The 26,674-nt window shown below is 39.3% G+C and overlaps 2 protein-coding genes and 1 long non-coding RNA gene across 3 annotated transcripts; 1 reads left to right on the top strand and 2 right to left on the bottom strand.

Moving 5' to 3' along the window:
- Positions 1 to 1,867: 1,867 nt before the first annotated feature.
- Positions 1,868 to 6,062, bottom strand: LOC308102050 (uncharacterized protein; the record flags this gene model as incomplete). Its single annotated transcript, XM_080451642.1, has 7 exons — positions 1,868 to 2,326; positions 2,506 to 2,540; positions 3,071 to 3,166; positions 3,711 to 3,761; positions 4,702 to 4,746; positions 4,997 to 5,344; positions 6,017 to 6,062. 7 exons carry the CDS (start codon positions 6,060 to 6,062, stop codon positions 2,210 to 2,212), a joined length of 738 nt encoding a protein of 245 aa, XP_080307768.1. The 3' UTR covers positions 1,868 to 2,209.
- A 5,017-nt stretch (positions 6,063 to 11,079) lies between these two features.
- On the top strand, positions 11,080 to 15,371 carry LOC308101436 (uncharacterized protein; the record flags this gene model as incomplete). Its single annotated transcript, XM_080450855.1, has 5 exons — positions 11,080 to 11,220; positions 11,340 to 11,705; positions 12,107 to 12,469; positions 14,303 to 14,369; positions 15,347 to 15,371. Exons 1-5 carry the CDS (start codon positions 11,100 to 11,102, stop codon positions 15,369 to 15,371), a joined length of 942 nt encoding a protein of 313 aa, XP_080306981.1. The 5' UTR covers positions 11,080 to 11,099.
- A 681-nt stretch (positions 15,372 to 16,052) lies between these two features.
- On the bottom strand, positions 16,053 to 19,086 carry LOC308101720. Its single transcript, XR_013934542.1, has 4 exons — positions 18,856 to 19,086; positions 18,561 to 18,674; positions 18,322 to 18,341; positions 16,053 to 16,201 (listed from the first exon to the last, which is right to left on the bottom strand). It is a non-coding gene; the product is annotated as an uncharacterized lncRNA (long non-coding RNA).
- Between the last annotated feature and the right edge of the window lie 7,588 nt (positions 19,087 to 26,674).

Genomic DNA, 26,674 nt, shown 5'->3' with positions numbered 1-26,674 from the left:
TCAATCAATCAAATCAAACACTGTAGAAATGATCCTGGTATAAAAAAAATGCTAACACATTTGTGTCAATGACACATGAATGTTTATTAACTTCGCATTGGGATATGACCTTAAGTTATAGATAGACCTTTTAAGAGTGAAATTCAGCTGCATTCCCATTTAAAAGAACTTTGTGTGGTGACATATTCAGAACAGACAGGAGTGAACTGGGGCTGACAGACCATGTCAGTAACGTTGAACAGGAATATGTTTCGTTTGTAGTTTTTTATTTTTAAAATGATGAGAATCCAGTGGTGGAGCCCCCCCCCCACCACTACCACCACTACCACCACTCATGAAGTTGTGGGAACTCATCAAGTTATTGCTTGCCACCTGAGGAGCCCACAGCTGACCCACAGCTATTAAGTAATGTAGTCCATGAGCCAGACCAGAATTTGGTATCCCCAGAGTCTACGTGAAGAGGACCCACTCCCTCTGTACATATAAAGGGCCCATTCGATGGTGAAAAAACAATGGTTCATAATTCAGTTGATTATGCACATAACTGAATATTCAATTTCTCTGCCCAGAGACCCACGGCTGACATTACTCTATTTCAGATAATCTACCGGGCTCATAAAATGCCAGTATCATAAGTTCTTCATATCATATGAAACTAAACAACCTAAGGCATCATGTTGTGTCCACATCATGCTAGCTTGTCAGGAAGAGAGCTGAATAATGCCCCAAAAGTAGGCAAATGAGCATTTGAAAACATTTTCATATTGCTTCGCCCCTCAAAAATGATCCGCTCCACTTTTATGAATCAATAGACATTTACATGCTTACCATACATTTATTTAAACGTTTTTCAAGACAACAGTAACTATGGATATGTCACAGCCTTATAATGACATGCCCGTAATAGGGACGCCAGGTTGAAAGTGGTTAAACTGGCACAATAAAATTTAATTTGAATTGAAATTGAAATTAAAATATATATTTAATTCATTTGAGTTTTTCCCCTCTCCTTTCCAATAGAGCGTCGCAGTTCCCGCCCACTTCCTGTTTTTTTTGGTGCCGGAAGAAAAAACTCAATGCATTTTTCCATTGACATTTCCAAAAATATTTATATCTATTAATTTAAGCCTCGAATCAAGCCATCACGAGATGACCATAAAACGTTTTTTTCTGTGATTTTTTTTTATTTTATATTTAATTATATGATATACTATATTTAATAAATACCCTTTGTTTTGCCGTTTTCAACAAAAAAAAATATCACAGAATCAAACGTTTATGGTCATGATTCATGTCATGTCATGATGGCTTGATTCGAGGCTTAAATTAATAGATATAAATATTTTTGGAAATGTCAATGGAAAAATGCATTGAGTTTTTTCTTCCGGCACCAAAAAAAACAGGAAGTGGGCGGGAACTGCGACGCTCTATTGGCCCCACTGAAAGATGGAGGATGTCGATTAGGAATGTGGGGATGGCCCATATCTTGACAATAACAAAGGATGTGCATTTCACCTAACTTTGTCTGTTTATCATTATTATAATTTTTTGGGTGATAAGGAAATGCTTAACACACACACACGCACATACACACACACACACACACACACACACACACACACACACACACACACACACACAAAGCAGACATTTCAAAAAAGCAATGGACACTGGTCTATTTCTTTCACCCTATCTGGTAGCTGCATAAACAACATTGTGTCCCAGCTCTGTCTGGGGCCTCCTGCTCCTCTTCTTCTTTTGATGGAAACTCAGTGCAATTCAATTGAATTTGAATTGAAATTGAAATTAAAATATATATTTAATTCATTTGAGTTTTTCCCCTCTCCTTTCCAATTGGCCCCACTGAAAGATGGAGGATGTCGATTAGGAATGTGGGGATGGCCCATATCTTGACAATAACAAAGGATGTGCATTTCACCTAACTTCGTCTGTTTATCATTATTATAATTTTTTGGGTGATAAGGAAATGCTTAACACACACACACACGCACATACACACACACACACACACACACACACACACGCACGCGCGCATGCACGCGCGCACGCGCGCGCACACACACACACACACACACACACACACACACACACACACACACACACACACACACACACACACACACACACACACACACACACAAAGCAGACATTTCAAAAAAGCAATGGACACTGGTCTATTTCTTTCACCCTATCTGGTAGCTGCATAAACAACATTGTGTCCCAGCTCTGTCTGGGGCCTCCTGCTCCTCTTCTTCTTTTGATGGAAACTCAGCGCAGCGTAATTCAGATCAGACGTGTCCGGGTTCTGTAGAATAGTATAGTATAGTATAGTATTTTAGCACAATCGCACATTTCACATTTCTTTTAGTTTTTTTTTACCATCTAAGCAAAGGTTAAGTCTACATTTAGTTTGATTGTTGCCTTTTGAAAGGACTTCAGAGGTATTTTTATTTGATAAAGAAATAATCTTAAAATGTCACTCACCTCATTGCTTTGTGGCTGCGGTTGATCATTAATGGCTAGAGAGAGATGAGAGTGAAGTAAAATGTCAGAAATACAATGATTTGTCAATATTAAGCTACAGTAAATTGAATAACATTTTCTCAGAAATATGGTGGTGACATAACATTATTGCAATGCTGTGAAGAGGATACACAACTAATAATACACAATATCGTCTCTGTTGGGTGGAAACCTCATTATGTCCAAAACTGTTACTTTTCAGGATTCAGATGTCATTATCGGCCACAATTTAATTTACACCCCAAAATTGTTTCAGATTTTTTAAACTGCTAAAATAACAGATCTACGGTCTCACAACACTTCACATCGCAATGCATTGTGAGCTTGTGGCGGTTATTTTAGCTACTTATGCGCGACACTGTAATATTTATGTATAAAATAGGGCATTCATTCATGAAAAAACATAAATAGATGAAGTATGGAGATACAAGGTTTCGGCCCAACAGTGACGATATACAGTATAATAATAACATCATAAAATATGAATGATCTTTTCAAATGAGAGGAGATAACCTACAGTGAGTACCTGAAAGACGTCTGATTTTGACAGCCAGGCCCATGATGACCACAATAAGGATCACAATTACAGCACCCAAGATCATGCTGGAGATTCCAAAAGGCTCTGCTAGGAGAAGGATCCATACATTAGACACACTATACTCTCAAGCTGTAGATAAATGTCAAGACCACAGACCATAAATCACGTCCCAGAGTAGTAGTGATGTACGTTCACTCATTGTTCATACGCTGAACTAACACTAAACTGACATGTAACTATATGGTCATCATAGGTCAGCCATCCTACACTTGACCGAGGCACTGAGGCCGATTCTACTAATGCCTTCTAAATCAGTAGTTCCCAACTTTTTCCTCAAATTGATATATATTTGGCCGTGGACCCACCAGGGCCCCCCAGAAGAGAAGATTTATGTTAAAAAAATATCTAAATTATTCAAAAAATTTTCAAGATAAAAAAAAAAAATCGAAAACAGCAGATGTACAAGCTCGCAGTGCGGCACGAAGTGACGCACTGCGAGCTTGTATATCTGCTGTTTTTGATTAGCCAACGCTATAACATAAAAAATTACACAGATGCTTTCCCGGTTTTAATGGGTTAAAACATATTAAGAACTAAAACCTTTATAAGAGGAAGAGGTCAGGCTTACCCTGATACTTGTCCACTTTATTATCAACTCCATTATCAGCTTTGTCTTTTCCTTAACAATAATAAATGTACAATCACAATAAGGATCACATTCACAGTACCAAGAATCAAGCAGGAGATTCCAAAAGTCTCTTGAGAAGAATTCTTAACTTTGACACACTTTCAAGTTACGACGAAGGGGCTCATTCTCAGTATCACCCGAGCAACAAGGCCTTTACAAGGCACTAGACCAGGAGATAGATTGCTGAGGTGGAGCATGGCATCAGCTCCCAGTAGCCTACTTATCCTGTATTAGTTACCCAAGCCGTGCTACTCGCACGCAGAGTTGGTGATGCCCGGTATTGAACGCAGAACCTTGCAATTGAAAGTTCTGCTCCACTGATTGAGCTACCCGCACATAACCTTTATCTGATGCCTAATGGATAACTGTTACAGTTATCAATGCCAATGACTATACCCAAAGCAGTAAAGTAGTAATGATGAAGGTCAGTGGTTTTAAACATTTTTGTGCCCAATGCACATCAATGGAGAAGTCAAAATGTCAAGGCACGCCTGTATTCATAGTGTAAATAGCAGATCTATAGTGTTGCGACAGAAAACATGAGCTTGTAGATAAACTATTTCCACTATTTTTGAAAATGTTGCCCAAAATACAGACACCAGGTTGAAATTGGTTTAAAAAATATATATTTCAGGGTACAGAATTTGCCTCTGGGGAAATCACTGCACAAAGTACTAATATAGTAAATAGAAAAAATATTCATAGTTCTTTCTGTAGTCGTATATAATATGCAAAATCACCTGGACTTGTCTCTCCTCTCACAGCATACCAGTGTGCCCCGGAGTCGGCACACGTTAGAAAATTGATGCAGTCATTATTCATACACTGAACTGACCTAAGATTGACATCTCATTCTCATTCAGCAGTACTACTGTCATATACTTTACATTAAGAACTAAGAATTTTAATTAAAGGAAGAGGACAGGCTTACCCTGATACAAGTCATCTTCAACTTCATTGGCAGCTTTGTCTTTACCTTAACAATAATAAATGAAAATTTACAACTTTACCTAAAGCAAAGAATCACAACATTATTATTATGAAAACATTATCCAAATGTAAGTTACTTTTTGTAATGTTTTGAGTTTACAAAGGAATAAATAAAACAAATTAAACATTATAAAAAGGGAAATGATCCTACTCGTTAAGGTTTGTTAATGTTCATAAATCAGTATTGTTCTCATGGAAGCAGAAGACGGTCAAGACTATGACTTGCTCTTACATACCTTGAACCTTTAAAAGTGTCACATTCACGATCACTGTATGAGGATTATCGTACATCCCACAAATATACAGTGCAGAGTCAGACAATTTCACGTTCTTGATTTTCAGAATGACAAAGGAGAGATTGGCACTTGTTTCAAATTGGCTTTTCGCTTTTAGACTCTCGCAGTAAGAAGCATCGCCAACAGATCCATAAATGGAGGAGATGCATTGGGGCTCCGAGTTGTTGACCAATTTGAACCAGAAAGCGTGAGTGTCCTGACTGGAGATTTTGGAGCAGAGCAAGGTGACATCTTCACCTGGCTGGACCTCTACAGTCTTAGTCTCAGCGGCTGAAACAAGGATCCAGCCTAAAACACACAGCACAACACCTGAGTGACTCATGCATTAGGGGTGCTATAGTTAATCAAACAAATTGATTAATGATTCAATTGATTATACATATATATATATATATATATAGTTGCAAAAACACAGAAAATCTACAAGCTCACAGTGACATGCAAGCTTGTATCTATGTTTTGAAAGGCTATTTTTGCTATTGTACCGTTGTACAACAAAGTATAAATAGGGCTTATGTGGTTAAAGACTCCTAGATCTACTAAACTGTAGATTACTATTTCTATGCATTTGATATATAACCTCGTATTTACCTGCTTACTCTCTGTTACCTGCTTACGTTCTGGATTAAGAGCGTCTGCTAAATGCCTAAATTGTAAAATTGTAAAGAGACTAATCGATTTAGTCGATTATAAAAAAGAAATCGAAATCTTACGCTTTGATTCGTTGATGTATAAAAAAGAAACACAGGCTTCTTTATTTTTCAAATCGAAAAAGTAATCGACAGAATAATTGCGTAGAAACTAATCAATACTTGCAGCCTTAATATATGCATCACTGCAAAAGGAAAATAAAACATAATATTGCTCCCTACAAAAATGTCAAGTATCAATGGCTTGCCGTGTTACTGCAAAAGAAAGTTATTGATGCAGTTAGCAGCAGTACAAAGATGATCTACTTACTCAAGATACAGAGAAGCAGAGCTGGTATGAAGGTGCAGCTCATCATTGTGTCTGTGAGCATGAATCACATTGATGGAGCTTAATAATATGCATTTCAAAAGCAGGGGCTTCACTGGAAAGGGGCGGGCTGTTTGTTTTTCCATTGTTGGTTATCAATGACCACATGAAGGACCTACCTGGAAAACAAAACTTAATACATACCTGTATACTGCATGTGAAATGATAGCCTCTATAGAACACATTTATGTTCATATTCATAAGATCACACAAAGTTGTTAACCAGTGCAGTCTTCTAGCTCATTTATACCAAGAACTATATTAAAATCATTGCCTTAAAAAAAAAAAAAATCAAATCCAATGCTTTTTTAGAAGGAACTCTTTTTGCCCTCCTACGTATTACAAAATGACATCTATGGCCTCACTGGATAGTTCAGTCAGCATGAATCTGTTCACCAGTTCAAGGGCCAGAAACACTAATTTGTTAACCTTTGGTCCAAGCAAAGAGAACATTTGTAATTCAGCGTCATGGCAGACACAGCATTTTAATTCACTTGCTGAACCACCCTATAAACTTTGTTGAGTCCACTTGGTCCACTCCTTTTATGTAGATTGGCTATTTTCACGGGATGTGCACCTATTTTCCCCCTTAATGATTGCCTATTATGACATGTCCAAAATAAGGACGCTATGGTTCATGCAGTTAAGGTTTGGAACATGCCATGTGTGGTTACTGATGTTTACGGCATCAATGTTTCACAGACAGAAGGATGTGGTGCATGAACAACACTTATAACAAGTGTCCTTTGAAACAGGTTTCACTATTATGATTGGAAAGATGCCATCATGAAGAGATGTCATTCTCAGCAGAATCGTCACCTGCACTTGTACTGACTGGTGAGTTCTATTCTATTCTATTTTTATTGGGTTTGAGTTTTCAGGATGACTACTGTACCATGCAGATACCACCTGTATATGGTTTAGTATATTTAGTATGGTTGAAGATAATGAGGCTTGCCATATGTTGTTTGTGCTGTGTGTCCATTGTTTGGTGGTTAAGTGACAATGTGACTATAGATTTATTTGACTATTGTTCCAGTAACATATCCTCCATCCTCTTTGTGTTAAGATGGGGCTAACTTAATGGGGGTGTTGAAGCTCTATAAGTTGCTCTATATTCTGAAAGTGATTGCTATAGTGTTTGTTCAGCTCTTTAGTAAACATGTTCAGATCAGAATACCAATTTTATCCAACCAGGAGAGAGAGTACCCCAAAAGAAAATGTATCAGCTTCAATTTGATAATGTTCCAGTTCCAATTTTGTCTGCTCATACATTTTTTGTTTCATCACTTATTCCTATCACCTTTGGAAGTGGAAGTTTGGAAGTTTTTTTAATGAAATCAAGGTGACCTCCTTTAACCACATGAACCCTAGCGTCCCATATTCTGGGGAGAACAATCGACGAAAATAGTCAATCTACAAGCTCATTGGCTATTTTCGGCAAAGAGATTTGGTGTAGAGGGGACCCTGGTCAACAAAGTAAATAGGGTTTAAGTAGTTAAGAACTTGAGCGTATTATGTGTGATACTTTCAGAGATTTTCATATCAGCATCATATTCTATGGTTGCATTTGTTTCATTCTGCCTGAAGTATAGCTAGGTCAGTCCTATCGATTACATTAAGAGGGACTGATAGGTAAAGGGAGGGGGGCTTGATAAGACACTTCAAGGACTCTTCGACACGTATACTGGGCAAGTCATGAGGTGAACTGGTAACCTTCTGATTACCAGATGGCCTATCTACCCACTCTGTTTAAGATGATTCAGTCTTCCTGTTTTTCAAGAGTAGAGAGAGAGAGAAGGGGGTGTATCCACCATCACTCAACCTCACCTAACACAGATATGCTACTGTACTGTAACATATCATACTAGGTCAACTAGGTGCTAGTTTAGTGCTAGTGTCAAGACTCAAGCTGCCATCAATACCCCAGGTTATATCTTTCAGATCATAAGTTCTTCCACAAGCAGCAGGTTTCAGCTAGTGTGGTGGTGATAGCTGAGTTAAGCAGTCACACCTAGCCTGCACAGCTCTCATGTAATCGATGAACACACGATAAATCGGCCATCCCACACATACTCAGGAGAGAGCCTCTGCCATGACACCATATGCTGGCTAGCTTGCACCATTTTGCCACTCTTTATAATACATTTGTTTGAACCATCTGTATACCTGTGTCCCTGAGTGTTGGAGAAACCCAAGCCACAGAGGTGGCTGGTGGCAACGACTTGCTACATCCAGCGTCTCCTTTTCCTGGTAACAGGCAGTCCCTGGACTGGTAGCTGGTAGCATGTCACTTTACTGGTGGCCATACCATCAATTATGTACCTTGACTTGGGTGCCTTTTGCTTCAATGCTTCACAACATCAACATGTAAGTATGTTCTCAAGCTGGTTTACAATTGTAGGTAAAGCATCTCTTCACAAACTTCACAAATTTTCCTTGCATTAATTTTTCCATGCATTCCATGTATGTGATTATTTTCCTTGCTTATTGCAAGTTGCTCTGGTTAAGCAAAATTCCCAAAATGTAAATTGGAATTGTTTTATTTTTATTCAGTGGACTTTCATATCGTATTGATCATATTTCTATATTAGTATATATGCTAATATGTAACATATCTGAAAATGTATAAAAATAAATGTGTACACAGAACAATAGTACATTTACTTTCAATATCGATTTTAAGGGGGATTTCCAGCTCACACCCGACACTGAACTGCTTCCTACAGGAAATGCTATGTTAACTTATATGTTTCCTTATAAGGGGGTCTATGGGTCTTTGTCAAAGTCGCAACAAAGCATGTCACCAAGTGAACGATTTGTCTCAGCAGTGTACCAAAGCTTCCCAAAGAAGGTCATGAGTCAACAAACACCCACACTAGGGGCAGAGTTGGGGATTTTTAGATCTGTTTCAAACTGTCGTTGTGGGGCTCCTTTCACACACACTCCACAAAACCTTCACGGTGTGGGTCTGGTGGAGGGTTGTCGGTCTGTCTGTCTGTGTGTGTGTGTGTGTGTGTGTGTGTGTGTGTGTGTGTGTGTGTGTGTGTGTGTGTGTGTGTGTGTGTGTGTGTGTGTGTGTGTGTGTGTGTGTGTGTGTGTGTGGCTACTGTCACAAACCGCTGGACTAATAAGCACCACGTTTCTTGACCACGCAGACAGTACGTAGCCTGGGTAAACCCCTCCCTCCGGAAAACTCATTTTCATCAAATTAAAATGAGTTTTCCGGAGGGAGGGGTTTACCCAGGCTAGACAGTAGGCCCCTCAACACAATCACAGTTCATGCCACTGTGATTGATTAATTGAATACTTTATTTGTCAGAAATGTAAACAGCACGTGGTACAGTCAGACATTAAGGCCAAAAGGATGACAAAAAAGTCCCGGGGACTTGTTTCCATTGTGGTCCTATGTACTATACGTACTACGTGCATGAAGTCACAAAAAGCACGTCCAGCCATGAAAGCCTGAATTGCCGCGTGAAATAAAAGAGAAAGTTAAGATGAGTGTGAAAGTTGGGTCAAGTCTAACTCTTGTATAAATACACAATACTGAATTACTTGACTGGAGTGGACAGAGTGAGAAAAATGGTCCCACATTTGACAATTTGAGTTTTGGGAATTAACATTGATCGTGGAAGGCAAAGACATGTAAGTTTCAGACCTATGGATGTTTGTGTTTGAAACTTCTACGTTCTTTTGTACATTCTCATTTAAACCTATATACTTTGTTGTCTGGAGTCTGATGGCAATTGCTATCCTTTAAAGCTTTAGATATTACTAGTTGGTATTTTAATAAGAATATGCGATTGCATTAATTACTATTGTTTCATCCTAATAAAGACTAAAAAGAATATATTAACAAACAATGTAATCATTAAGACAAATATAATAAGTGTGCTCATGATTGTCATGCACTTGAATCCATTTAATGAAAAGGTTATCTCAGAACAATGGCAGTGGAAAGCCCCATGTACAGTATGTGACTTAACTTACCAGAAATATAGAACTATTATAACAGATTATGATCAAGTAACTTTAAATGTTAAACTGTCAGATGGCCCGGCCGTTGGAGTGATGAGAGGTCATCTGTCTGTACATGTGTCTGCATTTGTGGTTTCTGTTCCTTTCTGTCCTTCCCTAATCTTTGAAAACTGCAGGTTGGAGAGAAAGGCCTCCCCTATTGTTTGAAGGGAAATGCTGAGTCAGATGGCGCAGGGCAGACAAAGTCACTCTCCCAACCTGAAGACCACCCCACATTTCAGTATATAGGGGCTCTATAGGGACAGATAGGAGGGCTCAGACTTCGTGAACTGACCTCGATGCAACTTGTTGCTGATAAGGAAAGCTAGTGTGTGAGCCCAGAGATCTCTGTTATTAAGTACATTTCTATATTCAATCTGTATTACTTTTAACCTACTGCTTGATTAATAAATACACTTAATTTTAACAGTCTTGTCTGCTCTTAATTTTACCAATACAACAAACGTGCGGAGAGCGTGATCCTGAAGGGTAACAAATTATTTCATTGCACAATTTGTCTGTTGTTTAAATAGCTGAAATCTCCACCAAGCCCCCTATAGGGACTATATTAGTCCCCATAATTCTTTCCCTCGATACCAAATCTCTTCACAGAAAATAGCCTATCTACAAGCTCACAACATGCAGCGTTGCGATGCATTGTGATAAATCTGCTAGGAATTCTAGGGCTTGTATTTGTTATATGGAGGCCAAGGCGGAAGTGAAAATGAAATGTCAACACTTCACCTTCCCAGCCAATCACATGAAACCACATTTTTTTATGCTTTTTGCAAATGTAAGCACTTTCCACTCAAGACATTGTATTTCCTGAGAATTACAAAAACATTAGGTAGGTCATTGTGGCTCATTGTTAGTATCAGCCAAGCAACACGGGTGTCTACCTCTTTACAACGCGCTAGACCTCTGGGAAGATAGGTTTCTTAGGTGGAGCGCAACATCTGCCATCAGCTCCCAGTTTTTACTGTACTGTCTTAGTTACGCTACTCATATGCTGAGTTGGAGGTGCCCGGTATCAAACCCAGAACGTGATTTAAAGATGAGCTCTCTACTGACTGAGCTACCTGGAGTGATAATAAAGCTGTATGTGATGGTTGTTCTCGGTGGAATATGTAAGTCTAGTTTTAATGTAAAAGGTGATTTGACGGTCAAAGTCGTGCCGCCAAGTATAAATGAGGCAAAATTTCAAATATGATATAGTATATTAAATGGTGGCATCTCTTTTGTTCAGCTCATGTTTCAGGCATGAACCAGTCTTCAACAGTGAAACAGGACAGCGGTGTGAGGCGTGCCAACGTCGGGGACAATGTCACTTTACATTGCTTCTATGACAGCAACGTGGCGATGCATTTCTCCTGGTACCAGCAGACATTGGGAGGTAAACCTCAGCTCCTTTCAACCATCTACAAGTACGATGAGAGGACCACACCGTACCACCAGGTGAAGAAGAACTCCCGCTTCTTGGTGCAGTACGAACCGGGCATCAATCATCTACACATCACTGACATTGAGCCCTCAGATTCGGCTACCTATTACTGTGGCAGTGCCCACTCCAATGTAGTGGAGTTTGGAGAGGGAGTCTTTGTCAGTGTCAAAGGTAATGTGTTCTTATTTGTGCAAGGCTCTTGAAGTGATATATAGGGCTGCAAGTATAGATTATGTTCTCAGCAATTATCATAATATAATAATCAACAAATGAAATAGATTTTTTATTATCGACTAAATTGATGAGTCTAATTAACCACTTGTAGCCTACTTTATGACACATTTTGTGCTTTTAGATCTGCTATTTTTAGATTTTTGGTTGAAAGAATTATGTAAAATGTTTCCCCCAAATCGATTATTTTATTTAAATTGATTATATTTTTTTAAATCTATTTAATCGATTAATTCAATTATTTCATGATATATTTATACACACACAAACACACAACTACAGTAGTTTATAATAAAACAGTCAGTGAATTCTCTCTGATCAATACATTTTGTGCGGTTTAGAGTCCAGCCCCAGTAAAATCGTCCAGCTGCCATCAGTGGAGTTGGTCCAGCCTGGAGAATCCGTGACTCTGAACTGTACAGTATTCAATCAGACCTGTGACGGAGGACACGTCAGTGTCTACTGGTTAAGGCACGGTCCTCACCCTGTCATCATCCACGCGGATGGGCTCAAGGACCAATGTGGGGAGACCTCTAAAACGAGCTGCGTCTACCATCTGCAGAGGAAGGTGCTGAACTGGACTGATGCTGGGATGTACTACTGCGCTGTGGCCTCATGTGGGGAGATACTGTTTGGCAATGGAAGCAAAGTGGACATTGTCACCACGTTACCGCAGATACACACCTTCGTCATCCTGTCCATTAGTAGATGTGGAATCATGTTGTTATTCATAGCTATTTGTACCTTTGTTTACTTTGTCAAGATGCGGCCTGTGAAGTGATGATGAGTCTAATTATATCACAATAAAAAAGTTGCGGAAATAAATACATAAGGATGCCTCACTGCATTCTTCAATATAATTTTGTTCATTTCTAGTCTTGAACAAGTCTTGCTTGCCCAAGAGATATGTGGGCTTTGTGTTCTGAATACAAAATAAAATTGGGTTTGTTCAAAATATAATTCTACTTCAGGTGTCTTTGTTCAATGGGCACAAGTTCAATGGGCACATTTCTAAATGAAGGACCATACGTGTTTTCATATTTGTTGTCCCTATCCCTAAACATAGGATCATATATCTCAAGTGCGAGACTTTGAGATAACTTGTGTGTAAGTGAAAAGTTTGGCCTAAGGGTGGTGCTAGAGGAAAATCAGTAGGATTCGTCCTTGCTGAGCGCATTAGTTTTATGACAATCTGCCTATTAGATTTAGAGATACAAATGTTATATGCCCTCAAATTATGTTGTAGCATCAAAAGAGCATCCCTTTTCCCTGGAAAGTCTTGTCCCCTTCCTGTTTCTGAACTGTACCCAGCCCTCCTCTGAGACACAGATTGAGTAGACAGAAATGATCTGATCTTATCTTATAATGAGCATTAGTAAGGACTTGAACATTCTTGAAAATGTGTGAAGCTTAATTGTTAACAGAATGTACTGGGCACCCTCTAAATTGTATAGGCTGAAGCTTAAAGATGACCCTGTGTGTTGATGTGCTCCGATGAAGGTGGGCTTGCCCCAAGGTACAGGACTTTTGGACAGCAGTCCATGATTGTATTCAGAGTTGCTGATCAGGATGTCCCTTTTGGCATCCGTTTATTCATTATAGGGAGATCCTTCCATATACTGTACATGGAATGAGTCCAAACTGCCAAAAGAACAGGTCTCTATGACAGGGCAGAATAAACCACTTTTATATGAAGTGGGAATGACAGACCACTGGCCTTGCTTTTTCATGTAGGAGGAGCATATCCTTGCGTGTCCTTACTTTGTTCTATTTATGACATAGCCTCTCCCTTTATTGTTCATTTCTTATTTATTTTATTTCTGTATTGTGTGTCAGGTTTGGTTTGTTTCTTGTCATGCTTGTATATGTAATTTATATTATGTCCGATGCCTTTGTTGGACTGATCGTATTATCAAAAAAGTGTCAAACATTTAATAAACTACTAATCACAACAACAAAAAAGGAAGAAGTGCTCCTTAAAGGGTAGACACTCATGTTTAAGAGGCATAGGTGACATCTCTATCTGGGCGAGGTAGCTCAAAGTTGCGGTTGTGCTTAGAGGAAACTGTTTTGTTTTTTGTTTTTTGTTTTTTTTGTACACCACAGCAGTACCTTCACACTGTGTGGGTGTTGGACTGTGACATTGTATCTGCACACAGCTCACTGGGTGTTGGACTGTGACTTATAGAAAGAAACAAGACGCACAACAGTGGCTAGGAGTCAGGAGTGTTCAATTTGCAGTATTTCCTTTTTTAGGGTCAAAATTAATTATTTCTATAACCACGGTGCATGTAACACTATGACCACGGTGCAGAAACACTTACAGCTTTTTGCCTGCATGGTTGGATATTCAGTGTGACATAATATTTAGTAATGAACAAGCTACTGGCATGGTCAGTGACTTGTTGAATAGATGTTTCAGTGTGCCACATTCACCATGATATATCAACCTCACTAATGTGAATGCCACATTTCATCTTAGGAACATCTATTGTCTCTACTACGCTGTAAGATACTGTGTGTCTTTGAGGCTGCAGACCAGTCTTCCTGTCCTCGCTTCGCCAGTTTCCAGCAAGGGAAACAAACAACTGTGACCACAGAGAGGTGAGAACAGAAACCTTCGGCTGGGACTTTGTTGAGCTTGAAAGGTGTAAACGGCAACAACATTTACGATCAAGAGCGGTGTGGGGTGGCACATTTACTACCCAGGCCCTGTCTTCCACCATAATAATACTAGAATGTTCAAAGTCTGCCTCTCTCTCCTTCTCTCCGGCTGTCTGTCTCTTTGTAGCTATCATGATCTCCTTGAGCCTGTAATAAGATTAATACAATCTAGATACAAACAAAGCACAATGCATCAGCACTGAACTCAACCACATTACATGTTCAATAGGGATGCGTCATACAGACAGAATATTTTATTTCCTCTCTCTCTCTCTCCCTCTCTCCCTCTCTCTCTCTCCCTCTGACACTCTCTCTTTCTCTCTGTGTGTGTGTGTGTGTGTGTGTGTGTGTGTGTGTGTGTGTGTGTGTGTGTGTGTGTGTGTGTGTGTGTGTGTGTGTGTGTGTGTGTGTGTGTGTGTGTGTGTGTGTGTGTGTGTGTGTGTGTGTGTGTGTGTGAGAGAGAGAGAGAGAGAGAGAGAGAATGTCTCAGGAGTAATCCCTGTTGTTTCCAGCATGACTGGAGCTTTCAGAGTGGGTTTTGCATATTCTCCCTGTGCTCATGTGGGTGAGGTTCTGGCCTTACAGCTGGAGATGTGGATGTGCACTGACCCTAATCCTTAGGAATAGGACATGAATAAACTGAAAGAATTCAACTCCAATACCATGGCCACCTGTTGTTCTTTGACAAATGTCAAAGTCACTTTCTCTGACCTTGCTCTTTTGTAAGTCACTCTAAGAGGTAATTGATATTACGTAATCCTATATAAAAATTTGCTTAAGGGAGGACCACGTCGTCACGTTCATGTCACCATGACTCAGCCATAACCATATAAGGAGTTCCCAATGCAGCTATGCCCAAATATGGAGTGTGTCTATCCTCAATGTGTCATTGTGTCATTGTGTCATTATGGCATCAGGCGCAAACAAATCAGTCAGCTCTGAACTGAGTGTCAGTAGGTGTGTTTACATAACATTCTTGAATTAATGCTTTAATATTGAGATGATATAATGTAATATATGAGAATGTATATAACTCCTGTCAAACTCCATCATATGTTCGCTAGTATTCTAGATGTCTGTACTAAATGTTTAATTGATAAAAGTCATAAAGTGTCTGTCCGAATTTTTAAAAATACAGTTCCTCTAAGTACTAAACTCTGTGTACTTGGAATATATCCAAATGACTTTATACAGACAGCAAACCAGACTAAAATCTTGGACTTTGAACTTGAACTTGGACAATGTTATTTCTTTTTTATTTTATTTTAAATTTATTTATTTATTTATCATTATTATTATGTTTTTTTTTAAATAATTACGCTAGTGCAAGGGTATATGTGTGTGATAGTGTATGTAATGTATGTTACAAAAAATGTAAATACATTTTTTGATCAGAACTAATAAGCACCCCACCACCACCACAAAAATCAAATAAAAATCTAAAGGTTTACGGAGCCATTTATTAATTACTAAAGTATTGCATGCATTATAGCAAACATAAAAATATCACAGGTAAAGCTATCAGAGAAGAAACTAATCTTCATTTGTCAGATTTTTATATAGGAAAGGCTTTTGTGAACTAAGTCATACATGTATGGGTGATGAGCCCCATAGTGTAGATAGTAAGTAGTGGATAATAGATATCAGTGCTATTGTGTAACTCTAACTCCAGCATACACAGTCTCGTTCTCCAAGTTGTTCCTCTGTGGTCTTGATTGTCTCTTCTTGTTGAGACTCAGAGCAGCATAATGGAGGTTATCTTCATTCTGTGACTTAACAAAGAAGAAAAACAAAATCAATAGAAACTAGAAAAAGTGCTCCTCGGAGCACAGGTCTCCGCCAGGTCAGGTAGGTTATTGTGGGCCAGCAATGTTCAGAATTTGCCAATAAGGATTTGCGTGAAATTTGGATAAAATCTGAAGGCTTAATCTCAAAATATGTATTTTACATAAGTCGGCCACCTGGTGGCGCAATAAAAGGCTAATGTGAAAAATGCAGGGCAGATGTTTTTCCTTGGCCTCTAGGGAGTATGCGTGCAAAGTTTCACGCAGATCGTGCAGTTACAGTTAAAAACGCAATTTGGCCTTTTATAGCGCCACCATGAGGCTGATTTGAAAATGTCCAAGTGGCATTTCTTCCTCTGCCTAGTGGGAATGTGCATGTGAAATTTCACGGAAATTGCATGCTGCGTTCATGATTTGAGGCATTTAGTTCAAAATGGACCAATCCTGCAAACTTTGGAAGCCAACCTTAGCCAATCAGGATGGAATATGGAAAATCAGACAGATCCGTGTTGATCACATGACTATAGAGATATTGTGTACGGATTTGCGTGATGTTTGGATAAAATCTGTAGGAGTAATATCAAAAAATTGATTTTGCACAAATCGGCCATGTAAAAGATTTGGGGCAGAGTTTCTGAATTGGCATCCAAGGAGTGTGTGTGCACAGTTTCGCAGCGACCGGGCCAACGGTTTCGGAGATTAGCCGCTCGCAGACAGATGGACACACGGACACACGACACGGACACACGGACACACGGACGGACGGACGGACGGACGGACGGACGGACAGTATTTTTAACTCTATGGGTAAAATATACTCTCTCGCCATGCCTTTCGGCCTGGCGGAGACAACAAGGCCCCACTGTGGACTTTGTGGCCGTGCAAAAACTTTAGAAGTGAAATTAGGTCAAACTAGAAAAAGTGCTCCTCGGAGCACAGGTCTCCGCCAGGTCAGGTAGGTTATTTTGGCCTCCTAGTGGCGCTATAATAGGCCAATGTGAAAAGGGTGCCATTTATTCCTAGGCCGTGCATGGCAATCGGACACTGCATGCATGATTTGAAGCATTTTGCTCTAAAAATGTGTTTTGCTAAATTTGACCTGCTGGTGGCGCTATAACAGGCCAATGTTAAAAGGGTGGCATTTGTTCCTCAACGTAGTGCAAATGTGCATTCAAAGTTTCACCGCAATCGGACGCTGCGTTCATGATTTGCTGCATTTTGTTCAAAACGGGCCACTTCTGCAAACATGATATGTCAATGTTAGCCAATCAGGATGGAATATGAAAAATCAAACAGATCCGTCTTGATCACGTGACTATAGAGATCATGTGTACCGATTTGCGTGAAATTTGGATAACATTTGAAGGCTTAATATCAAAGAATGTGTTTTACATAAGTCTGCCTCCTGGTGGCGCTATAAAAAGCAAATGTGAAAAAGGCAGGGCAAAGGTTTTTCCTTGGCCTCTAGAGAGTGTGCATACAAAGTTTTACACCGATTGGTGCAGTTATAGGTAAAAACACGAATCGGCCTGTTACAGCGCCACCATGAGGCTGATTTGAACATTTTCAAATGGCATTTCTTCCTCGGCCTAATGGGAATGTGTGTGCAAAATGTCACAGAAATTGCATGCTGTGTTCATGATTTGAGGCATTTTGTTCGAAACGGAGTACTCCTGCAAACTTTGAAAGCCAATTTTTGCCAATCAGGATGGAATATGAAGAATCTGAAATTAGTCGTTTCTTTTAATGACTATAGAGATACTGTGTACCGATTTGCGGGATTTTTGGCCAAAATCTGTAGGAGTACTGTCCAAATATGTGTTTTGCAAAAAGCGGCCTCCTGGTGGCGCTATAACAGGCCCAGGTGAAAAATTTGGGGCAGAGGTTCTGCTCTGGCATCCAGGGAGTGTGTGTGCACAGTTTCTCTGCGATCAAGCCAACGGTGCCGGAGATTAGCTGTACACAAAATGACAGAATGACGGACGGACACACACACGGACACACACGGACACACGGACGGACACACGGACGGACGGACAGGGGCGAAAACATACTCTCGCCATGCCTTTTGGCCTGGCGGAGACAATAATTAAATAAATAAAACCTACCACTGTGTTTGTAGGGCACCCTGTGGAACCAACCGAATGTCCTAAAATTAAAAGATACGTTTACATTATCACATAATGGCCGTGCCAGGTGGATAACAGTGCAACAATGAATGCTAGGTGATAATTAGTTTACACATACAAATAACTTTATTTGTTCCCAAAGACAATGAGTAAATAGCATTTGCTCAACACTTTAACTCTGGAAAAAGATTAGCATTCCTGTCATGGAAGTTACTTACCACTACTATGAAGACGTGTTTCGCGTTTCAACTTGTAGATGATGGAAGACAAGACAATAACCAGGATGATGGAAATGACCAGTGCCACACCCAGGCAGTGCACAATTGTCCAATCTGTGAAAATATTTATTTTTATATCTCTTTTTTATATATTTTTGTGATGTATTTGTAAAGCCAGTATAAAGCCTCTCACTAATCCATGGATATTAGCAAAAAGTATAGATTACAGTCATAAACCCATAGATTAAATAGTTCCATAGGTAATAATGAGAATAAGATTAAGTAATGTTATTACCTACTATACCCTCTTCACATGAGGCCGAATTACAGTAGTAAGTACCAGCAGTGTGGACGGTACAGTTCAGAGTCACAAAGTCTCCTGGATGGACTGACTTCTCTGGTGGCTCCTGGACAATCGCTTGGATGCTGGATGAGGAACCTTTAACATGGAGCATGATTCCTTCTTTGAATTGAAGTTCAAACACTTTCAACCCACAGTAATACATAGCAGAGTCTGACAATTGCACATCCGAGATTTTGAGATGATTAATTCCTTCTCCTGAGACCAAGGAGAAACGGGGATTGTCCTTTAAGTTCTCTGATGAAGGAGCTTTGTCTGACAGCTGTTTGGCTAACAGCTCAGGTTTAGCGCCAAGATGTTGCTTGTACCAGTACAAGGGTAGTGTAGTGTACTGAAAATGTTGTAGATCATCTTGATAGAAGCAGTGCAAAGTCGCGTTGTCTCCAACATCAGCCATTATGAAACTCTTCTGCTGTTCTTCCACTGATAACTGAACCAAAGAAACTGGAAACAGAAATATATAAATATATATAAAAATACATATTATTTTAAGAATGGACATTTGTCACGGTAAAACATTATTGTTGTATTTTACCTCCTCCCCATAGAAGTAGACACATTAGGCGCAGGATGATCGTTGATGCTGCCATCGTCTTCAAGTTTGTCTCTTGAGTGGAAAAAGTTTACGGATGTAGACAATATCTTAAGAGGTGTGGCTGTATGTGATTGGATAAACGGATTGCTTTGCCTTTTTTCTACCAGAAAGTGTATCTGATGCATGCATACGGTATGTGTGTGCATGTGCATGCACGTGTGTGGTCGGTTGCATGTGTGAGTTTGTGTTGTTACAATAAAATGAACAATGAAAATTAAACACCATACATGTCTTTATATTTGTTGTTCCTAGTTCTAACCATTTTCAAGGTATTAGAAAATATGTAATCTTGACCGATGACATTGAACCCCAAAACTCTGAATCCTACTGATCTTCAGTGGTTCGGATATATCAACAGCAATTCTCTTTTTCCCTGGAAAATCTTGGCTACTGCAGGATCTTTCTATTTTCATCAACAACACCCTGGTGGTTCCTGCATGGGCGTGGTCCTGGACAGTCAATTGTCCTTCAAGGCACACATATTGATCACTAAATCCTGCAGGTTTACACTGTACAACATCAAGCCATTACAACTCCCTCCTTGCTGGTCTTCTAGCATGCTCACTCAAACCCTTTCAACTGATCTAGAATGCTGTGGCACACCAGGGTCTTCAACCTCCCAAAAGTTTCACATCTCTGCCTTTTGCGTTCACTTCACTGGCTTCTGGTTGCTGCCTGCATCCAATTAAAAACACTGGTGATGACCTACAAGACAATCTAGACTCTCTAGAGCATGGCACTATCCCTTCTCTGAGACACCCTGGCCAACGCTCCAAGGGTCCTAAACTCTTCTCCCTGACGGCTCCCAAGCTGTGGAATGATGATTTGTTGTTGACTCTATAGTTAGGGCTACGCTGATTGGAATATGACACATTAATGAGGAAAATCCACTTTAACTTCAAATTCATATACTTTTCTATTGATCTTAAACTGTGAAGCTTTTGTTTGTGGACATGAATGAACAACTCTTTTATAATGCTCTAACTAAGTCAACCAAACCTCTACTTTGTTTAAAAAATGCAACAACAACAACAACAACAACAACAACAACAACAACAACAACAACAAAAATAACTTTAATTTAATTTAATTTCAATAGGATAGGGTATAGACTAGAGACAGGAAACTGAAGTCAGAGTGACAGGAGACATGCAAGAAATTAAGAATTTGAGTCTGGTCCTTCCACAAGCAGCACGTGGTTAGTGCACTAACTGTATGCACCACCACACACCCAATTTTAAATTTGATGTGGTGATTGTGGGTTGTTTCTGCCTTTTGAGCCGTTATAATACAAAAGTATAGTTTTTTGCGAAGGTCAATGGTTGTGGGTAAAAGCACACATGATTCTGATAGCTTAATTGCTTCCTGCTAAAACCACAAAGTATATTGCAGTGAAAGAGACAAAAAGCACAAATGGGGCGATCTGATAGCCAAGTGGTTAGGATGTATATCACATGCCTCCATTGTTGAAACATTGTTTTATGTTGTTGAAATTAGCTCAAGAGAGTACAATATATTGTGTGCAGTATTCTTTTCTTTTTTCAATGTCAATATAATTTCTACATCCATAATAGACCCCAGTGCAGTAACACAGCGTTTTGCCTGGTTGGATTTGCAATGTATGACATAATTAGACGGACTACGGACTATGTATACCAGGATAGGATCATTATTAGCATTTCTTGAACAATTTGTTTCAGTGTGCCACATTCACCATGATAAATCAATCTTCATCTTATGAACATGTTGTATTGTCTCTGCTACACTTTAAGATGCTATATGAGTCTTTGATGCTGCAGATCAGTCTTCCTGTCCTCGCTTCACTAGTTTCCACCAAAGGAAAAAAAACAACTGTGACCACAATACATAGAAGTAAGAACCGAAGATTTTGGCTGAGACTCGTCGGTTGAGCTTGAAAGTTGTAAACTACGTCAACATTTATGACTAGGAAAGAATTTATAGACCCTTGAGAATATATTTTGGCCATGCTGTATCTGTATGGGATAATGGCTATAGTGTGTGACTTTTGTACACAGAATTTACGTACCTGATGTAGTCGACTGAACACAACACTCAAATTATTAATTGATACATTATTTTTGTTTGGCCATTATGAATTGTCTTGACTTTTGGCTTGCAGGTCTCCAAATATGCAGGTCTCTGTAACTTACATTTAGACATTTATCCTAATTTATACATTTTAGATAAGGTTAGGCACTATTGGTATGGCTAAGTTTAGACATGGGTTTAAAAGAGGCCTTTCACAGAATTGTTAGAATGCTCATTTATCCTCCATGTTGGAAAAAAGTTGCTATGTTGATATTTATCAACATGAATGTAATCTGGTAAATCTTGCAATCTTGATAAAATATACAAATATTTGGTGCAAGTGAGCTCGATGTTGTGCCATAGAGTAACATCAGAGCACCGTTTACAAAAAACAGTGACATGTGATATCTGTAATATCTGTAATATCAATGCAGGCTGACGATAGGTTCTTGGTTTACGTATTAGTTATTATTGTCTCCGCCAGGCCGAAAGGCATGGCGAGAGAGTATGTTTTTCACCCTGTCCGTCCGTCCGTGTGTGTGTCCGTGTGTCCTTGTGTGTGTCCGTCCGTCTGTGACCAGCTAATCTCCGGCACCGTTGGCTTGATCGCAGCGAAACTGTGCACACACACTCCCTGGATGCCAATTCCGAACCTCTACCCCAAATATTTCTCATGGCCCTTTTATAGCGCCACCAGGAGGCCGATTTGTGCAAAACATATTTTTTGACAGTACTCCTACAGATTTTGTCCAAAAATCACGCAAATCGCTACACAGTATCTCTAAAGTCATTAAACGAAACCGGTCTTTCAGATTTTTCATATTCCATCCTGATTGGCTAAAAATGTCTTCCAAAGTTTGCACAAAATGCCTCAAATCATGAACACAGCATGCAATTTCCGTGAAATTTTGCATGCACATTCCCATTAGGCCGAGGAAGAAATGCCACTTGAATTTTTTCCAATCAACCTCATGGTGGCGCTATAACAGGCCGATTCGTGTTTTTACCTATAACTGCACCAATCTGTGTAAAACTTTGTATGCACACTCCCTAGAGGTCAACCAAAAACCTTTGCCCTGCATTTTTCACATCTGCCTTTTATAGCGCCACCAGGAGGTCGACTTATGTAAAACACATTATTCTATTCACCTGTTTGTGTTTTCCACTTCCTGTCGGATTTCATTGGATATCATTAGTCATCTGACCAGTTTCATTGGATTTCATTGGATCAAATCGACAGGAAGTGGAAAACACATAGGAAGTGGAAAGCCTAGGAAACAGGTGAATACTACTCCTTCCAATTTTATCAAAATTTCACGCAAATCGGTACACATGATCTCTATAGTTATGTGATCAAGACGGATGTGTTTGATTTTTCATATTCTATCCTGATTGGCTAAGATTGACATCTAAAGTTTGCATATAGCAAAACAAATGTTTTTAACAAAATGCCTCAAATCATGAATGCAGTCAGGGTCCAATTGTCATGCAAGGCCTAAGAACAAATGGCACCCTTTTCACATTGGCCTATTATAGCGCCACCAGGAGGCCACAATAGCCTACCTGACCTGGCGGAGACCTGTGCTCCGAGGAGCACTTTTTCTAGTTAGATTATTGGTTTACTTATGTATAATTTTATTATTAGATTACTATTTTTATGCATTTGTTGTATTGTGTGTATTATGATGTATTATGATGTTTTATCTTGTGTCCTTGATTACTGTAAATCGCTCTGGATTAAGAACGTCTGCGAAATGCCTAAACTGTAAACTGTAAACTGTAACAAATCATACTATTCTGTATTAGTGTTGGTCTACTGTGAGTTTGAACAGCTAATGAGAATACTGTGAATTTCCCTTATTCCAGCTCATATACATGTTACAGTTTGAGCAGTACATGCTAAATGTACTGCATATACCTACCACATTATCACAATACTGACTGAGGGTGACAAGACTATAGCAGAGATGAGGCACCCTCTTAATACCAAGAATATTACGCAGGAAACGTGGCAAGCTGGTACATCACACCTCACATTATTTTCTCACACGTCTCTATGCAGTATGCACCATTTCTTTAAGAGTCACGGACCCTTTAAATTCTGTGATTCAACACATGAACAGAAGAAATACACAACAATGTATAATTTAATTACATTTTAATGATAATATCTTCATAAAAAGGAAAAATTAAAATAAAGATAATATAGAATTGAATACTATAGAATAGAATAAGCATAATTTATTTTTGTTCATAAAACCTATTGAAAAAGTAAAGCTATTTTGGATGCAAATGGAATTATTATGATAGTGGCATTATAAAGCGTTAGGAAACTATTTCAATTAATTCAGATGAAAATATTCAGCAAGTTGAACAAGTGAGAGACAATTCATAATGGCGTGTTTTTCACAAGTTTACATGATGTCAAGTTTAGGTATATTTTCTGGTCATGTAGATGATGGTTAAGGTGAGGAGGCTGCAGAGTACAACTCCAGTTCTGATGATGGAGAGAAGCACCAGGATCTTCATCTGGTTCCGACAGTCATCTTCAACATCCAGTCTGGTCCCATTACCATACAGAATCTTCCCACATGAGGCCACAGCACAGTAGTAAGTACCAACATCACTGAGTCTGAGGTTCTTCATGGAGAAGTTGTAGAAGTTGCCCTGTGTTGTGTTTGCTATTTCACAACGTTGGTCATGGGTGTAAAAGAATACTGGTTGAGATTTTTCTGATTGTCTGAACCAGTAGACACTGTGTTCTCCAGCACAGGGCTCAGTGTGGACGGTACAGTTCAGAGTCACAGAGTCTCCTGGTTGGACTGACTTCTCTGGTGGCTCCTGGACAATCGCTTGGATGCTGGATGAGGAACCTTTAACATGGAGCATGATTCCTTCTTTGAATTGAAGTTCAAACACTTTCAACCCACAGTAATACATAGCAGAGTCTGACAATTGCACATCCGAGATTTTGAGATGATTAATTCCTTCTCCTGAGACCAAGGAGAAACGGGGATTGTCCTTTATGTTCTCTGATGAAGGAGCTTTGTCTGACAGCTGTTTGGCTAACAGCTCAGGTTTAGCGCCAAGATGTTGCTTGTACCAGTACAAGGGTAGTGTAGTGTACTGAAAATGTTGTAGATCATCTTGATAGAAGCAGTGCAAAGTCGCGTTGTCTCCAACATCAGCCATTATGAAACTCTTCTGCTGTTCTTCCACTGATAACTGAACCAAAGAAACTGGAAACAGAAATATATAAATATATATAAAAATACATATTATTTTAAGAATGGACATTTGTCACGGTAAAACATTATTGTTGTATTTTACCTCCTCCCCATAGAAGTAGACACATTAGGCGCAGGATGATCGTTGATGCTGCCATCGTCTTCAAGTTTGTCTCTTGAGTGGAAAAAGTTTACGGATGTAGACAATATCTTAAGAGGTGTGGCTGTATGTGATTGGATAAACGGATTGCTTTGCCTTTTTTCTACCAGAAAGTGTATCTGATGCATGCATACGGTATGTGTGTGCATGTGCATGCACGTGTGTGGTCGGTTGCATGTGTGAGTTTGTGTTGTTACAATAAAATGAACAATGAAAATTAAACACCATACATGTCTTTATATTTGTTGTTCCTAGTTCTAACCATTTTCAAGGTATTAGAAAATATGTAATCTTGACCGATGACATTGAACCCCAAAACTCTGAATCCTACTGATCTTCAGTGGTTCGGATATATCAACAGCAATTCTCTTTTTCCCTGGAAAATCTTGGCTACTGCAGGATCTTTCTATTTTCATCAACAACACCCTGGTGGTTCCTGCATGGGCGTGGTCCTGGACAGTCAATTGTCCTTCAAGGCACACATATTGATCACTAAATCCTGCAGGTTTACACTGTACAACATCAAGCCATTACAACTCCCTCCTTGCTGGTCTTCTAGCATGCTCACTCAAACCCTTTCAACTGATCTAGAATGCTGTGGCACACCAGGGTCTTCAACCTCCCAAAAGTTTCACATCTCTGCCTTTTGCGTTCACTTCACTGGCTTCTGGTTGCTGCCTGCATCCAATTAAAAACACTGGTGATGACCTACAAGACAATCTAGACTCTCTAGAGCATGGCACTATCCCTTCTCTGAGACACCCTGGCCAACGCTCCAAGGGTCCTAAACTCTTCTCCCTGACGGCTCCCAAGCTGTGGAATGATGATTTGTTGTTGACTCTATAGTTAGGGCTACGCTGATTGGAATATGACACATTAATGAGGAAAATCCACTTTAACTTCAAATTCATATACTTTTCTATTGATCTTAAACTGTGAAGCTTTTGTTTGTGGACATGAATGAACAACTCTTTTATAATGCTCTAACTAAGTCAACCAAACCTCTACTTTGTTTAAAAAATGCAACAACAACAACAACAACAACAACAACAACAACAACAAAAATAACTTTAATTTAATTTAATTTCAATAGGATAGGGTATAGACTAGAGACAGGAAACTGAAGTCAGAGTGACAGGAGACATGCAAGAAATTAAGAATTTGAGTCTGGTCCTTCCACAAGCAGCACGTGGTTAGTGCACTAACTGTATGCACCACCACACACCCAATTTTAAATTTGATGTGGTGATTGTGGGTTGTTTCTGCCTTTTGAGCCGTTATAATACAAAAGTATAGTTTTTTGCGAAGGTCAATGGTTGTGGGTAAAAGCAAACATTGTTTTATGTTGTTGAAATTAGCTCAAGAGAGTACAATATATTGTGTGCAGTATTCTTTTCTTTTTTCAATGTCAATATAATTTCTACATCCATAATAGACCCCAGTGCAGTAACACAGCGTTTTGCCTGGTTGGATTTGCAATGTATGACATAATTAGACGGACTACGGACTATGTATACCAGGATAGGATCATTATTAGCATTTCTTGAACAATTTGTTTCAGTGTGCCACATTCACCATGATAAATCAATCTTCATCTTATGAACATGTTGTATTGTCTCTGCTACACTTTAAGATGCTATATGAGTCTTTGATGCTGCAGATCAGTCTTCCTGTCCTCGCTTCACTAGTTTCCACCAAAGGAAAAAAACAACTGTGACCACA

Source organism: Gymnoscopelus braueri (genome assembly GCF_963280865.1).
Source record: "Gymnoscopelus braueri genome assembly, chromosome: 15".
Classification (NCBI taxonomy): Eukaryota; Metazoa; Chordata; class Actinopteri; order Myctophiformes; family Myctophidae; genus Gymnoscopelus; species Gymnoscopelus braueri.
The sequence above is the reverse complement of the archived record's forward strand: the minus strand, read 5'-3'. Positions and strand labels throughout refer to the sequence as shown.